Source organism: Vanacampus margaritifer, chromosome 8 (assembly GCF_051991255.1).
Source record: "Vanacampus margaritifer isolate UIUO_Vmar chromosome 8, RoL_Vmar_1.0, whole genome shotgun sequence".
NCBI classification, from domain to species: Eukaryota; Metazoa; Chordata; class Actinopteri; order Syngnathiformes; family Syngnathidae; genus Vanacampus; species Vanacampus margaritifer.
In genome coordinates, this window is record NC_135439.1 from 8,099,887 (window position 1) to 8,117,301 (window position 17,415).

General features: G+C 38.3%; 1 protein-coding gene across 2 annotated transcripts in view; it reads right to left on the reverse strand.

The window, feature by feature from the left end:
- Positions 1–16,773, reverse strand: part of kaznb (kazrin, periplakin interacting protein b) — an 86,488-nt gene extending 69,715 nt beyond the window's left edge. The window contains exons 1-5 of one of the 2 annotated variants that reach the window (XM_077574481.1): positions 16,523–16,773; positions 16,379–16,443; positions 16,057–16,158; positions 13,305–14,685; positions 13,144–13,230 (exon numbers count right to left, since the gene is read on the reverse strand). In XM_077574481.1, the coding sequence (XP_077430607.1) occupies positions 13,144–13,225 (82 nt within the window). In that variant the 5' untranslated portion in view covers positions 13,226–13,230; positions 13,305–14,685; positions 16,057–16,158; positions 16,379–16,443; positions 16,523–16,773. Of the gene's footprint in view, positions 1–13,143; positions 13,231–13,304; positions 14,686–16,056; positions 16,159–16,225; positions 16,306–16,378; positions 16,444–16,522 lie in introns of those variants that run through there. The other variant, XM_077574480.1, reaches the window with a different exon arrangement.
- Between the last annotated feature and the right edge of the window lie 642 nt (positions 16,774–17,415).

The following is a 17,415-nucleotide window of genomic DNA, read 5'->3' on the forward strand; positions in this document are numbered from 1 at the left end:
TGAACAAGCTCAGTCCACGTTACACTCTAAAAACAGTTGGGTCAAAATTAACCCAAATTGGGTCAAAAAAGGGACTGACTTTTTTGAGTTATTTAATTAAGCTAAATACCTCAAAAGTTTGGTCCATTTCTTTTCTTTTTTTTACCCAATTTAACTTTATGGGCTAAATAACCCAGAAAGTCAAATGAATAATCCATTAACCAACCCAAGTTTAAATGAATAATCCGCAAAACAACCCAAAAATTGGGTTGATTTTTGGGTTATTAATTTCATTTGAGCTAACATTTGGGGCTATACACCTCAAAAACTTGGGTTGGTTCATTTTTGACCTAATTCATTTGGGTTATTCAACTCTCCCAAAAAGTTGGGTCAAATGAATAACTCAAAAACAACCGAAAAAAATAATTTGTTGGTTATTCATTTGACTCAATTTTATGGGCTAAAAAGTTGGGTCAGTTTAATTTTTTTTTTTTTTTTACACAATTCAACTTTTTGAGCTAAATACCCCTGAAAGTTGGGTCAAATGAACAACCCACACAACTTCCAATTTTACGGTTGTTTTGTGGGCTACTAAATTCATTTGACCCAACTTTTTGGGTTAAATAACTAAAAAAGTTGGGTTGGTCCATTTTTGACACAATTTGGGTTATTTTTGACCCAACTGTTTTTAGAGAGTAGGGTTAGGGTCAATAACAACATTGCACTGCAGATAAGAGAGAAATAGCACATGGGCTGATAGAGATGCCACAGGGCTCCTAACTAAGGTCTGATTTCTTCTTAAAACAATACAATGTCCTGGTTGGATTTTCAGACTGGCTGATAAGTAAGGTAATAAGTACTATAGGCTACTGATAAAAACTTGATGTAACTTGCCCACCATTATCAGAAATAGTTTGAGTCCATTTGTGCCATTTAAAGTAAAAAAAAACAAAAACGAATGTACCCTCCAGTTTCCAGGAACAAAAAGGTAAAGATAGCGTACGTATGTTGCGGCGTTCCATGTGCTATGAAATGTGAACAGCCCACTACATTCTTTGTAGACACCCACGGGAGAAAAGCTACATCAACAATGAGCTCTAATGAGGCATGTGAGCCCATACCCGTCTCGGGAAGAAGCAATATATGAAAACAAAGTATGATCAGAGGGGTGGATTTACGAAAGACCTTAACACCCACCATTATGCTGTCCAACATAAAACTGCATTTAAAAAAAAAAAAAAAAAAAAGAGTCTCTTTTTGCCTCAGTATGCTTGCGGCACCATCGGTTCTGTGTCAGACAGCCTCTGCCAAGGCAATTTGACGAGGCTCCAAGAGCTCCATTTGGAGCCAAAAGGTCCAGAAGAGTGGGAATGAACAATATGAGGCAATCGCACACCAGAGCGCTGGGCTTCATTTCCAAGATGCCGGTGCCAGAATAAATACGCGGCGCAGTTTTAGTGAGGCCAAAAGAGTCGGCACTGGACCGCAACCAAAGCAATAACACCACCTTGAACGCGCGAAAAGACGGACTTTTTGGAAGTTTGAATGTGGGGAGGTTGAACGTATCAATTAGGGCTGGGCAACGTTGGCTCCTTGCACCAACAGCATGTGGGTCCAATTTAACAAATCCTCTTGAGTAATTGGACATGTCACTTTTGTCAGTTTCAAGTTATTCCAGTAATCACTGTAGGTTTTTCTGTCTTTAATGGAAGGGTACCAAAAATTCTGTCCAATTCTGTGTGTATATTTGTAATATGTGTAAAAACTTTTGTGCCAAAACTAGTTTGTATGATTACACCAATAAGTAATTACTAACAAAGTAACTATTTAATTAGTGATTACTACACTCTAAAAACAGTTAGGTCAAAAATAACCCAACTATGGGTAAAAAATTGACCAATCCTCTACTTGGTTCAATTTGACCCAACTTTGAGTAAAAACTTGGGTCCAATTGTATAAAACAACCCAGAAAGTTGGGTCAGATCGTCTACTTGGGTCAGTTTGACCTGGCTTTGGGTCCAAAATTGGGTAATTTTCTATAAAACAACTTGAGTCAATTTAACCCAACTTTCTGGTGGGTGAGGTTGCAGCAATAATTAGCAGTATTTTTTTTATTTATAAAACCGCCTAGAAAATTGGGTCAGATCATCTACTTGGGTTAATTTGTCCCAACTTTCTGGGTCATTTTGTATAAAAACAACCCAGAAAGTATGGTTAGATTATCTACTTGGGTTAATTTGACCCAATTTTCTGGGTCGTTTTACAAAAAAAAAGAAGAAAAAAAAGAGGAGGTAATTTTGTATAAAACCGCCTAGAAAATTGGGTCAGATCATCTACTTTGGTTAATTTGACCCAACTATGGGTCATTTTGTATTAAACAACCCAGAAAGTTGGGTCAGATCGTCTACTTGGGTCAGTTTGACCTGGCTTTGGGTCCAAAATTGGGTAATTTTCTATAAAACAACTTGAGTCAGTTTAACCCAACTTTCTGGCAGGTGAGGTTGCAGCAATAATTAGCAGTATTTTTTTTTTTATAAAACCGCCTAGAAAATTGGGTCAGATCATCTAGTTGGGTTAATTTGTCCCAACTTTCTGGGTAATTTTGTATAAAAACAACCCAGAAAGTATGGTTAGATTATCTACTTGGGTTAATTTGACCCAACTTTCTGGGTCGTTTTACAAAAAAAAGAAGAAAAGAAAGAGGTAATTTTGTATAAAACTGCCTAGAAAATTGGGTCAGATCATCTACTTGGGTTAATTTGACCCAACTTTCTGGGTCACTTTACAAAAAAAAAAAGAAGAAAAAAAAAAGGTAATTTTGTATAAAACCGCCTAGAAAATTGGGTCAGATCATCTACTTGGGTTAATTTGACCCAACTTTCTGGGTCGTTTTACAAAAAAAATTAAGAAAAAAAAAGAGAGGTAATTTTGTATAAAACCGCCTAGAAAATTGGGTCAGATCATCTACTTGGGTTAATTTGACCCAACTATGGGTAATTTTGTATTAAACAACCAAGAAAGTTTGGTCAGATTATCTACTTGGGTTAATTTGACCCAACTTTCTGGGTCATTTAAAAAAAAAAAAAAAAGAAGAAAAAAATAGGTAATTTTGTATAAAACCGCCTAGAAAATTGGGTCAGATCATCTACTTGGGTCAATTTGACCCAACTTTGGGTTTTTAAAAAAAGGGTAATTTTGTATAACACAAGACTGAAAGTTGGGTCAAATTGACCTATAAAGTGAATCAGTCCATTTTTGATCCATAATTGAGTTACTTTTGACCCAACTGTGTAAAAAGAATATTTATCTCAGGTGATAGCAGCTGGGAATCCCTGAGCTACACTACAGATTATGAACAAAAGTGTCGGGACACTCTCAACCAATGACTGCATCCATCAAGGCGAGTTTAGAATTGATTCATTTGAATTTGAACCCTAACAGACACGCTCGGGGATGAACTAAAACTCCTTATTTTCTTCCATTCGCACTTCCTGTAACTGGAATCTTCTGTCCATACTTTGACACTCAAAACTTGTGGTCAGTTTTTTCTGCTGCTCATTAAACGTAATACGCGCAAGCCAAGGCAGAAACCGCATGGGGGGAAGGAAACCCCGAGTGGATAACTTTGCTACATTCTCCAAATGTATGAATAGCAAATGTGAATTTTAAATAAGACGCGGCTCACTGGCACTCTGGCTGGTAATCCTTTCATAATGAAGCCAAATCATTTCTGCAAGCTTTCGCTGCTTCAGTTGATATGGAAACAGCAGCTAATTGCTTGCAGGTATAAACATATACACACACAGATTGTATTCCCAACTTCCCACAAACAGAACCTTCTCTGCAGTAGATGATAACTTTCCTTGTGTAGCCTTTTAGGTGTGATCAGTCACAGAAAGTGACTTGGAGTCTTTGGGGGATGAAAAGCGCTGGAGGGTGCAGCCGCCTCAAATTTGCGAGAGGCAACACTGCCCCCATCTGGTCACTTTCGACACATTCACATGACGTCATGATTTGCTCTGATTTTGCCAGGAATCGATCTTTTATCACAGCCTAAAAATGTTGACTGGGTCACTGACGATACACTGTACTGAAAAAAAGATCAATGATGTCAACAATTAATTGACTTTCATCACATCATAGTCTTACCAGTCAACCCCAAATGTAAACGCAATTACAGTCAATTTTGCTTTCATTCTCACAAGCGACTCCAGTAGACAATCCAGGCTGAGTTCCGACTGCAGGTTGCACCAGCGCTCATTAGCACGCTCGTGTGCAACTCGACAAAAGCAAGTTCAAAGATGCATCGCTTTGAGGAGACCAAAAAAAAAAAAAAACCTTCACGCCGCTCACATCAAATACTGCAAGCTCTCCGTCGCTTCGTCTGCTGTCACATGAAACTCCAGCCATCCATTTTTTATAGCGCTTTAGCCTGTTGTGGGGAGACAAAATTTGAAGTTCATTCACAGGCATAAGCCAGACTAATAGATGTTGTAATTGGCTTCTATTTATGTATTATACTGCCCCCTGGTGGCCAAAGGGCACACAGAAGGAGCAGCACAATGCATGCGAGACTGTAGAGTGCTACTTTTTTTTTTTTTTTAACAAAAATAATACACATTACATTTTTATTTTTATTTTGGGGGAGGCTGGAATGTCTTCAAGGTATTTTCAGTTCATTTCAAAAAGCGAAATATGATTTGAAATCATTTATTTATCTATTTTATTCAACACTGTATTTGCATGATTTTAGTGCAGATACACAACGCAGGGTCAAACAGCACACAAGGTGAAAAGTACACAAATGTCACACGGCCATGATGAAATCTTTTCGCCGCGTTCCGCAACGAGCGTTCTCCTTTCAAGTGCGGCTTAGTTGGATTCAGCGCGCTGCTCATCCAGCCACTTCAATTACATCAACTTATAGTCTGACAACTCTACGCCCACGAACACACGCACGCACAAAAAAAAAAAAAAAAACATGCTGGGCTGTTTTCCAATCCTAACCCACTTGTTGGGTAGCTGTGGAATTGAAGCAGATTGGGTTGCATTCACCCAAGCTTGAGTTGATTGTTGCACCCGGCAGATATAACTTGAAGATTGGAGAAGTTGAAGTCAATTTCTCCAATCTTCAACCCAATACACTGGGTACAAGTAACCCAGCATTTGAATGGACCCTGTTGGGCCATGCACCGGGGTCAGCCATTTCACCCAATTTGGGTTACTTTTAACCCAGCAGTTTGAAAACAAAGGTTTCCACAAACAAGTCAGATGATAATGGGCAGGAAAAAAAGGACTTTGACATTTTCACTTAGGGGTGTGCTCACTTTTGTTGCCAGGGGTTTAGCTATCAATTGCTGTATACTATAAGATCTACACTTCCCATGAAAAGATAGTTTGAATGTGAGGGGTGTACTCACTTTTTGACTTAGCGATTATACCCAATTTGGGCTACTTTTTGAGCCAGCACTTTTAAGACTCATTCAAACTAAAAAAACGTTTTTAATACTTTGTCCTTCACTCCCAAAAAACGTATTTATACATGTTTTTTTAATTTTTTATGCCAGAGCATACAGAAGGCTTTGATGCAGCTTCTGACCCGAAGAGGTTGCTTAAAGAAATGGTAGTTATTACAAAAAAAGTCCAGCAGGTGTCAGAAGACTATAAGAGATCAACCAGGGCCATGTTGCAAAAAAGCTCCTTTTCCCATTGTTTTCAACAGGTTTGTGAATAATGATGAAACTTTTATTCTAATACTAATTGCTGCAAAACGCAAACAGATAAAAAGAAGAGACTCTAATCTTTCCATGTTTTTATAGCAATAGAACACAATATTCTGTGGGCCTTGCAAAATCAGTCAAAATCCAATAAAACAGCCGGGAGCAAAGGGGGTTGCTTCAGTGAAAATGGCTGGGAGTGAATGAGTTAAGATTGTACATATCCTTTTTTTTATCTTCTCAGAAACAACGATTTTCGAATATTTATATAGAAAATATACACGTGGTACGTGTCATACTTTTGTATAAATGATGCATACTTTGTGGTCGGAACATTGAGGCGTTCACGATGCGAGCGAGTGTGCCTTGCATGTTAAAAGGAAGCACCCAAGAGAATGAGCTACATTTCATCACCACAGGGGTGACTGATGCATATTTATACGGGCGGCGGGGAGGGAGCCGACAGACTTCTCCCCGGGAAGGCGCCCGCTCGCTCGGCATCGCGCCGCTGCTCGACAATCGGGATGTGAGATGTCACGCCGAGTTGGCCGTTGAACTCCAGCAAGAAAGACGACGCTAAAGTTGTATGAAACTTGTCGTCGTGTGCTCGGGAACGATTATGTAACAAGAATGAAGTTGTAATTTACATGGAAACAGGAGGGAAAAAAAATGTTGTTTTTAAAAAGTATGACTTTTCTTGTCAAATTCCAACTTGATTCCTGTAAAATATTTTTGCCCAATATTGGAAATGTATTCTTGTATAATTGTGACTCTTTGGAAAAATTAAAAATATTTTGAAAGCTTTATTATTGTCATAAAATAAAGCGTTTCATTAATTGCCCCCCCCCCCCCCAAAAAAAAAAAAAATCTAAACAATTCAGGGAACACTGTTTCTTTAATTTTTTGGAGCAGTGTATTAGAATTTGTTTAATATTATGACTTGCCGTGATATTAAGTCTAACGTCAGCTGGGATGAAATGGAACTTCCTTAAAATGACAACTTTTTCTCATAATATTAGGTCTTTGATTAAGTAAAATAGTGGGGGTGGGGGGTGTTTTTTTTTTTTACATTCCGTATTTGGACAATTAATTATTATAAACTTTTAAAATATATAGATTTTTTATATTAATAATACAATTTGATGTTTTTAAAATTTCTGGTAATAATAAAAGTTACGCAATTCTCATGTAAAACTATATCTTTCTCATTATATAAATAAAGTTGTCTTTTTTGTGTAAATATAATACAATATAATGATAAGTCTTTTCTTATAAAATACACAATTTTCCTTTAAATATTCTGACGGACGAGCCAGAACTTCATTCTTGTAAAATGATCCCCCCCTCCAACAATATTAGGCCTTTATCTCCTAAAATGAATTTTTATTTCTCATAATACAATGATTTAATTTCTTGTAAAATGATGACTTCTTTCTCAAAATATAATCTTTACGCTCATAAAATCGTCACTTTCTTGTAATGTGAGTATTGAAATTCTTAGTGTTATAATATAAAATAATTCTTTTAAAATTGCAGGTTTTTAGTGGAAAATTACTATTCATTTCTTATAATATACGGCCTTTTTTTTTCTTGAAAAAAAAAACTAAACCTCTATTTAATAATATTAATTCTCGGACCATTTTGCATTCTTTCTGATGATAACATTTCAAAGCCCGGCAGTGATGACCTTCTAAGCTACTCCTTAAAAAGCATGTGTAAGATTTCTATTAATAATGCATCCCTTTAGGTACTTAATTGTGGTGAGACCAATGCTGGCTGGCTATGCGGCTACAGTGAAGAGGTGAAGAGAGCGAGGAGGAGTTGAAAGCAGCGAGTGGGCACTCGGAGGCAGATGTGCGGAGTCAGCAGACATTTCCCGCCACACGACTCAATGATGCAGAAAACGCAGCTGTGACAGCAAACACGGAAAAGCGCTAGAAATTCACTCTCGATATTTTAATAACAACACATTTTCACTGTCTTCTCTGTTGTCATCCAGGACCGGATTTCTGTTGTACATGTTGAGTGAGCGGTTCTGCGAAAAGCGGCCCCCTCTCGAAGCTTAAAAGCGGCGTGTGTCGAGTTGATGCAGCAAAAAATGAGCACATTGGGCTGCATATTTTTAAGTGCTGGAGATGTGAGGGCGTTCAATCTGAGGGAAGATGTTGGCTGGAGGTGAACACATACTTGAAACGTGTTCGCTCACCTACACATACAGTATGAGGCACTTTCAACGTCAAGAGCATAATAACCATCGATATCATATAGGTTAACTTTCACCAATTATCTATAAAACATGGCAAGAGGTCTTTTTCAGTTCCGTTTATTTGTATGACGCAAAACCTAACTAGTTATCAAAAAATTGCGCAATTACACAAAGAGTACTGTAATGAGTTATACACGTAAAAGTTAGTTAACTAGCTAGTTGGTACAATGGCGTAAAAACAGTTCCGCAATGACTATTTGGCTAGTAAGGTTACGGAAAAAAATTGTTAGCTACCTAGCTAGACAAAGCCTAGCCTACCGAGCTACACAAAAAGGACTTTAGTTACACAGAAATTAGTTGTTAGGTTATTTGCACAAAAGGTAGTTAGCTAGTAAGATTATAGATAGTTGCGCAAAAACTAGGTCATTGGCTACCTAGTTAATTAGTACAATTGCGTAAAAACAGTTTCGCAAACCCTATTTGGATAGTAAGGTTACAAAAAATCGTTAGCTAACTAGCTAGCTAGACAAACCCTAGCCTACCAAGCTACACAAAAAGGACTTTGTTACACGGAAATTAGTTGTTAGGTTATTTGTTGCACAAAAGGTAGTTAGCTAGTAAGATTATATATATAGATAGTTGTGCAAAAACTAGCTCATTGGCTACCTAGCTAGTTAGTACAATTGCGTAAAAACAGTTCCGCAGTAGCTATTTGGCTAGTAAGGTTACAAAAATAGTTAGCTACCTAGCTAGCTGGACAAAGCCTAGCCTACCAATCTACACAAAAAGGACTTTAGTTACACAGAAATTAGTTGTTAGGTTGTTATTTGCACAAAAGGTAGTTAGCTAGTAAGATTATAGATAGTTGCGCAAAAACTAGGTCATTGGCTACCTAGTTAATTAGTACAATTGCGTAAAAACAGTTCCGCAAACCCTATTTGGATAGTAAGGTTACAAAAAATCGTTAGCTAACTAGCTAGCTCGACAAACCCTAGCCTACCAAGCTACACAAAAAGGACTTTGTTACACGGAAATTAGTTGTTAGGTTATTTGTTGCACAAAAGGTAGTTAGCTAGTAAGATTATATATATAGATAGTTGTGCAAAAACTAGCTCATTGGCTACCTAGCTAGTTAGTACAATTGCGTAAAAACAGTTCCGCAATAGCTATTTGGCTAGTAAGGTTACAAAAATAGTTAGCTAGCTAGCTAGCTGGACAAAGCCTAGCCTACCAAGCTACACAAAAAGGACTTTGTTACACAGAAATTAGTTGTTAGGTTATTTGTTATTGTGCAAAAACATACGGCATTCTTTAGTTAATTAGCAAGGTTAGCAAGAAAACAATAGCTAGTTATGCAAAAAAAATAGATGCGTTAAATCTAGTTAGTTAGTAAGATTGTACCAAACTAGTTAGTTACCCAAAAGTTGGTTGCTTACATACCAAGCAGAATTACACAAAAACGAGTCAGTTTAGTTACGTTTGCTAGGTGGGTAGATGGGAGAATAAGAGAAAAACAAGCTTCTTAGTTATTTATAAAACTAGTAAGATAGCTACCAAATATTAGACAAAACAAATCAATTAGGAGGATTATGGATTACACGCACGCACGGACGCACAAACCCTGTGTTGAACTACTGCCGCTGAGCACAAACAGTGAACTCCCGCTGTCAGCCAACTCCAATTGCTTTATTGAGCGGCCTGATGGAGTTGGCGGCGGGGAGCTAATGAAGACGCATGTGTCTCGCCGCAAGCAAGGAAATCGAGCAGCTTATGCAAATGGAGGTCTTTAAACACCTCATAAGTCAGCGCGTTTGTACACCAGGCAAACAAGCGACACACACTCGCGGCAGCTGATTGGATTGGCCAGTAAATAAAGTTGAGCAGCTTTCACCATTTAGCATATTTGGACTCGGACCACCACCAGATGCTCTGCCGGGCTTCTTCGATGCAATATGCGCTTATTGTTATTGTCTTTTATTTTTTTATTTCCAGCCATTCATTTTCTCGAGCGCTCGTCATCGCTAACGTCACAGCCCGTTTTTAGAAAGGCGGGATACACCCTGGACTGGTCGCCGGTCAATCACAGAGCTCGTGTACACTCACGCCTAAGATTCGAACCCGGATGCTTTATTGCGAGCCAGATGTGCCAACCACAAGGACAATGTGCAGCCACAATTATAACAATTAGCTACAAAGGTCAAAATAAAAGTTGTTAGCCAATGACGGTAGTCAGACTTAATTAGAAACCCAAGCTAAAACGAGTGGAGCAACACATGCAGACTAAGCCAATGAAATAAGTTAAAAATACTTTTTAAGGGTGCAAAAACTCAACATTAAAGCACATTAAGATTACAATGGCTATAATATTACCGACATTTTACAACTAATGCATCATTCCAACCACGCAGGTGTACCTAATGAAGTGTCCAGGGAGTGTACGCCGTGTGAAATCTAAAAATAGCGCCGATGCTCTCGCTTTGAACCTCTACGTTGGCATTAACCATAACGGATGCCTCATAAAATCCTCATATGGGGACGCAACAGCTGAGAATTTCACTCAGGAGGCAATTCCACCTCCTGGCTGCCCACACGATATTTTCTCACCGTGACACCACAATAACGTCCCTCAAGTGAATCCTTTCAAGGTTGCTCCTGAAAACCTTGATCGCTGCCACTTGTCAATAATTCAACCTTTGCAGCATTTCCCCGCGTACGTGCTCATATATCTGCATTATGAATAGGACGCGCTCGCTCGTGGGATGCCGAGTCCTCATCAAACTGCTGATGCGGGAAAAGGATCATGTCTGAGTGATACACAACATGGAAAATTGACTTTTGAATTGCTTTTGAACAAATAGTCTCTGAAATGCGCGCCCACCTAGCAAGTGTGCAACTCAATTTTTTGCAAGCTGCCTATGTAGGAAAAACGCATCTTAAGGTAAGTCAAGTATTTTTTTTTTTTTCATTTTCCACGTCAAGACAACGAGGCACTCTAAAGCGGCCGCGGCATCCCGAAGCCCCAGCCAACACGCTAGCTGTCAAGTTAGACCTTTTTTTTCCCCACCCCTCCTTACTTTCTAGTCTTTTCTACGCGTGCACTCATGGCAGACAACGGTGCGCTCTAAAACACACCGTTACACCGAGCACAATGCGTCCGAACAAACAGGGCTGAACTCGCGTGCAGTGCGACTCGTTTTCGGGAGTGTCGCAGAGTCGGCCACGCATTTTGCACGGCGGCAGCGCGTCAGATGTAACAGCCAATCGAAATCCACGTCGGATTTGACAGACTTTTTTTTGGTTTGAAACCACTGAGGACCAGCCGACTGCCACAAGTACACACATTTGTGTTTGACCACAATAGTCATTCCAACAATACTAGTCTCCTTCGAGCAATCCCAAGTCAAGCCACAGAGACCTGAAAAGTCGCACTGTGAGTTTTAATCATCTGTCTCGTCCTAAATGAATCTTCCTGCTCCAAAGAACCACAATAAAAGTTATTACTCGCCTGTCTAGAGCAGCAATTGGGTTGTTAATACGCCCGCTACAGTTTTGAGTGTGGTGAATGATCAAACGCAGTAAGGTACAATTAACTCATTCACTGCCATTGACGGCTATAGACGTCAAAAGTTTATTTAAAACTATTTCTATTAGTTTAACAAAAAAAATCCACTTTTGCTAACAAGAGTATGAAAACCCAGAAAAAAATTATTGTGAATTTAGAACAGATATAAAATTTGTGATTAATAGTTAGTTAACTAGTGAAGTCATGTGATTAATTACAATTAAAAAATGTAATCGCCTGACGGGCCTAATTAAAAAAATATATATTAAAAATAAGGGGTGTTTAATCGTAATTAATCGCATGATAATTTTATATCTCTTATAAATGTACAATAAAAAAAATTCTAGGGTTTCATAAAAATATTAAATGAAATGAAAAAAATGTTAAACTAATAGAAATAGTTCACAAGAATTTTTTACGTCTATAGTCGTCAATGGCAGTGAATGAGTTAAGAGAGCATAACTCACCACTTAGTAACATCCTTCTGTGGGTATTCATGCTGGGTTATCATTATTGTAACAAAGTTGTACTCTCATTGGCACATCTGCGGGGTAAAAATAATTCTGGGGAACACAATTTTTAAAGAATCTAAAATCTAAAACTGAGCTCAGTTTTTTTTTCTCTATCACATCAAGTTTTTGAGCTGTAAGATCTGAATTTTCTTTTAAAAAAAAGAAAGAAAGAAAAGAGTATGAATGTAACTAAAACAATGCGGTGGGATAGTTTCAGGCTTTGAAAACTAAAACACTCTTTTCCTTTTTCAGCTTTTCTTACTACAGTCTTACTACAGCTATTCAGTTGAATTTGGCTTATCTGGAGGGTAAAAACATGCTAGACTGCAATTTTGGAATCAGCATGCCCAATTTTACTTTTAATCAGTACAAGTCTAACTCAAAATAAATAAACAAACAACTTAATAAATAATTCCATAGTGTAATCTAATTGCATTTTTCTCCTCAATATTGTGATTTGTTATACAATTATTTATTTCAAGAACCTTTTCCCATGTATTTTCCAAAAAACACAAACAATAAATTAATCTCTATTACAATAAACAGTATCAGATTAATTATACACAAATGTTTTGGTTTTATAGGTTAGTGTTAAGGTAACATTAAAGGTGAATAAAACGCAAATATTAATATGAAACGACTGTTGTTGTGAACTTACCGAACACTTCTTGTACGCTGACAACTTCACTAAATTCTCCTGTTTTTGCAATTTGAAAATTTGAAAATTGCGTTCTACTACACTGAAATGTCAATTTGTATTCAATTAATTGCAGCTAAACTGTTTAGAGAAGGTGACTCTTTTGACAGACGCATGCCACAAAATTAGCATAATGTCTGCTTTTTAAGAAGAAAACGTGCACTTTGCACCCGCATCAGAAACATCAGCCACTCGTGAACATTTGCCATCCTTTTGCATCAGTGATGGATGAGGGAGATCTGTTGCATGAACTAAACGAGCCTAATGGGAAGGTTGGCGGGTGCAGTCAAGCAGCGATGGGGAAGCATTTATAAAGTCCTCCGAGGGCCGTGCAAAATTGATGAAAACGTGATCGAACATTACATGATGAGCATTTGGGAGTTTTGGACGTTTTTTTTGTCCTTTGCGTCCGTGCCCCGCGGCGCGTCAAACCCTCCGTACGTGGAAGAGAAAGGAAAACGTCAACTCACTGGCTTGCATCAGCTGTCCCTGCCGCCCGAACACCTGAGAGAAGGTGGCGTCCTGGCTGCAGCAGGTGAGCGTGTCGTCCATGGCGGCTGCGGTGAGTGCAAGAGACGCGTCACGGCGGGGTGCGAGAAAGAGCCAAGGAAGGAAGGAAGGAAGGGCTTACCTTCCAAAGCAACGTCCGCTTCCTACTCGCTGCCGTTGAGGGAGCAGACGCAGCCCCGCTAGCTCGCAGCGATGTGAGCAAGAAGTGCTCGCTGTGTGGATGATGGGAATGGGGAGGGAGGAAGGAGGAGGGGAGGGGTGAGGATGGGGAGAAGGGTTGGCTGGTTGAGTTTGGTGGTGAAGGGAGGGGCCGAGGAAGGTGGTGTTCTTGGATTGAGGAGGCAACATATTCCAAGGATGGGGATGATTATATATTATATTTTTATTAGGGCTGTCTGGCGATGAAAATTTGCAGTCATAATTAATCGCATGACTTCAATAGTTAACTCACGATTGATCACAAATTTGACATCTGTTCTAAATGTACAATAATTTTTTTCTAGGTTTTCAAAAGTGGATTTTTTTTTTAACTAATAGAAATAGTTTTAAATAAATTTTTGACGTCTATAGCCGTCAATGGCAGTGAATGAGTTAATTGTACCTTACTGCGTTTCATACTCTTATTAATATAAAAGTGGGGGAAATATTAAACTAATATAAATATGGCTGCATCTTTTATTCATTGATACAGTCATTTCATAATAATTCATAAAATGTATTTAAAATTAAAAAGATGTACTGTACTGCAAAAAAATGAGTGTATTATTGATTTGAGTTGAGATAATTTTTCTGCCACTAGATGGCATCATTGCATTTGTAGGACATTGGTGACAGCTCAGTGCATTTTTCTTTTCATATTAAGAGCTATCTAATCTTTAACATGAAGTCACTTGTGAAATTCTGCACATTTTTAAAATTGGAAAATACAACTTGACCCCAGTCTTCACAAATATATGCATTATTATTAAATATATTACTGCAAAATTTTGACGTGGGCGTGTCTGCTGCGTCGCGACCAAGTACAGGCTTTCCAAGCAAGGGGTGGTTCATTAATCGCACATTTTAAAAACTTAGTGGCATTAAAGGAACTTTAAACAAACTCAAAATGAACACACTAATTTTAACAACCCTAATTTTTATTATTATTATATATAAATGGCCACAAATCACAACACAGTGCTGATTGTGTGGGAATTTATTTTTGTTTTTAATATGGATTTATAGTTAATACAGTGTGCTCGGATTAAACCGTGAATTTTGACGGTGCGTATAAGATTGAGATGAAAATAAAGCTAATCAAAAATATTGCTAATTTCCTCCTAGTATGTACAGTATGTTTTATATTTAATACAGAGGTGCTGTGCAATTCTTTTGATCTACTGTACGTCGTCTCCACCCTCCGCCTCTACTTCCTCCCCTTCGCATTCCACTTCATGCAAATCCTCTCCATCCATCTCAAGGCTCGGACGGCCGCCGGGAACCTCGAGAGGTTAATCTCCGCCCTGTGATAAGGACAAAAAAAAAGAGAAAAACTTCTGGGTAGAAACTGATCAACGACTTGAAGTATGCAGTGAAAATTGGATAATGAGTCAAAACAAATCCCACGCTGTGTGTAGCCAAAAGCAGATCAAAGAGCACATGCTGGCATCAAATTACATCAATATAAAAAAACTCTCTCAGGCCTCAGAGGCACTGTTACATTGGGATGCGGTTGGCATGGCGACCTCAGGCCAACTTCCCGTTTCTAGCTTCAGTGTGAAAGAAAAAAAAAAATCATCATGTTCAAGCTTCTACTCTTTGGTATTCTAATTCCGGTTGCAATATTGTGGAGTCAAACTGGGTAGTGAACTGCACTGAATTGCGTTTTCATGAAAAGAGGGAGCGCACAGCGGTATGCTGCAAACAGAACTATTTCACCATTTGACAGCACACATACGCACACACCTGGTGGAATATAAACTACAGCCCTAAAGTGCACTGTGACATGACTTGCACATTTTGTATGATATCCCCCAGCCAACAACTGTGTCCAGTATTAGCTCACCAGGTAATCGCACTTAATTGCTGTGACAATTAACATACACATAATGTATCTATAACTTTGTTAAATGGCAGATTGTAAAAAAAAAATATAGCACTATAGCTTGTTGAGAAGCTGTGACTGTCTCCATGTTAAGCCATATGTATGCTATACTGCCCCCAGGCGGCCAAGGCATGCGCATCAGCAAAATGTCCATTGAGTTGAAGTTAAAAATGCGGCAAAAACGGTTTAGTTCTTACTTTTTTATTCAAGAATTGTTTTAATAAGAACATTATTATAGAGCGGTGTATTGATTTCATAAAACATGTTTTGGGGGCATTTCCATTCATTTCAATGGGGAAATATGTTTTGAGATAAGAGTGTTTTAAGTTACATATACTCTGTGATATTTTTTGTATGTAAAATACACTACCACAAAATGATAGATTAGTCTTCTTTGGGGCGAACCTTAAAAGGTAAATTAATTTGACTTAATTTGACCTTCTCTAAACTGTTCGATGTTTCTGCACATTTTGCATAACTTTCTGTTCCTACAGAGCCGAATTCACAACAGGTGGTTTAATAATGAATTTAAACATTCCTTCATTTTGCTGTCAACCTTTCATGAGACCAAAACAACAGTTGAGAAACAGCTCCTTCCCAGGGAGGATATACTGTGTAGGATTTATTCAGTAGTCATCAGCAGGTTGAAATAGATGTTTAATGCTCGAGCTTCTACTCTCTGACATTTTAATTCCGGTTGCAATACTGTGGAGTCAAACCGGGTGGAAACGAAATTGCATTTGCATGAAAAGAGAACGCAGTGGTATAGTATAAAAATATTCACACTCACCTGGTGCAACATAAACTACAGCCAAATAGTGCAGGTTCGGAGACTGGAAAAGTCCTTGAAAGGTAGACTTCGCATGCGTTGTGAATTTCATTGTTCAGGTCCCTATGAGAGCAAATTGTGTGAAAGTAATGAAATATTAACAGCTCAGCAAGTGTATACAAATGTTTACCTGTAAAGGTGCATTTTATGTTCATCCTGACATGTCACCCAAAAAGCCACATTTACTGACCTTTTGAGTTAATATGTGCCTTGGGTTAAATAAAGATTAGTAAAGAAGAAGAAAAAGGATGAATACAGACTGTAATACAGTATATGGACTTACCGCCATCTAGTGGCTCAGATCCAGTACGTCCCTCCCTTACAACAACACGATGGGACGACTCCGTTCTAAGACATAGTAAAGAGTAGACTTCCATGAACATAAATATATACAGTGCACGCCTAGAGCAAATTAGTAGATACTGACCAGGCGTTGGAAGTAGTCTTAACTAAAGAAGAAGCTGATAACGAAACAGGAAACGTTAACTTTTTGTGCCGGGGAAAGGCTAGTCTGGCAATAGCCATATTGATTTGTGCTTCACTCGAGGAAGTTTATTAACTCACAAATACCGCGAGAATACATCTTGCGAGAGCAAGGTTAGGGAAAGGCTGGCTATTAATGCATGCAAATATATATGGTAGCCACTAGGTAGCAGTACCGCTCTACTAACTTCGCTTTACCGCACCAATGTCTATCAAGGGGATGTTAATCGATAACTTTTTACGCTTGCAGTGAAAATTTTTCACATTGCTTGTTCAGTGTCAAACATCTATAATGCCTTTATGTACGTTTTTAACACCACACAGGTCGTAAAAGTCTACATAGACAAAAAACAAACGAATACACATAATTTGACCGACACATTTCTTTTCTCCAGTAAACTGTTGACAACGCAAATTGAATTAAAATGTAAAGGCACATGCATGGTTTCTTATTAGTTTTTACCTGTGGTAAAAAAAATAAAAAATCACAATACTGTACCTGCCACTGCATCGAGTCACAAATCTGCTCATCAATGACATCAGTCCAAAAAGTCTGCCTTTGCTAAAAAAAAAAAAATATCCCATTTGATCGACAACTGGCAAATTGCACATGGTAGAGACTAGTATCAATTAAAACGGATTATTTCATCGTTGAAAAGGAAAAACAAAAATCCTCAGTCAAGTCTCACTTGTCAGCCGTTTCCGGTCCAATCCAAAGCACATTACCTCCATTTTTTCCCCTGTAAGAATGTAACAAAATAAATCCAAGGACATGGCCACTGTAAGAAACAAATCACTTTTGTTGGGTCAATAATAGCAACGCTTTACTTGAGGTCA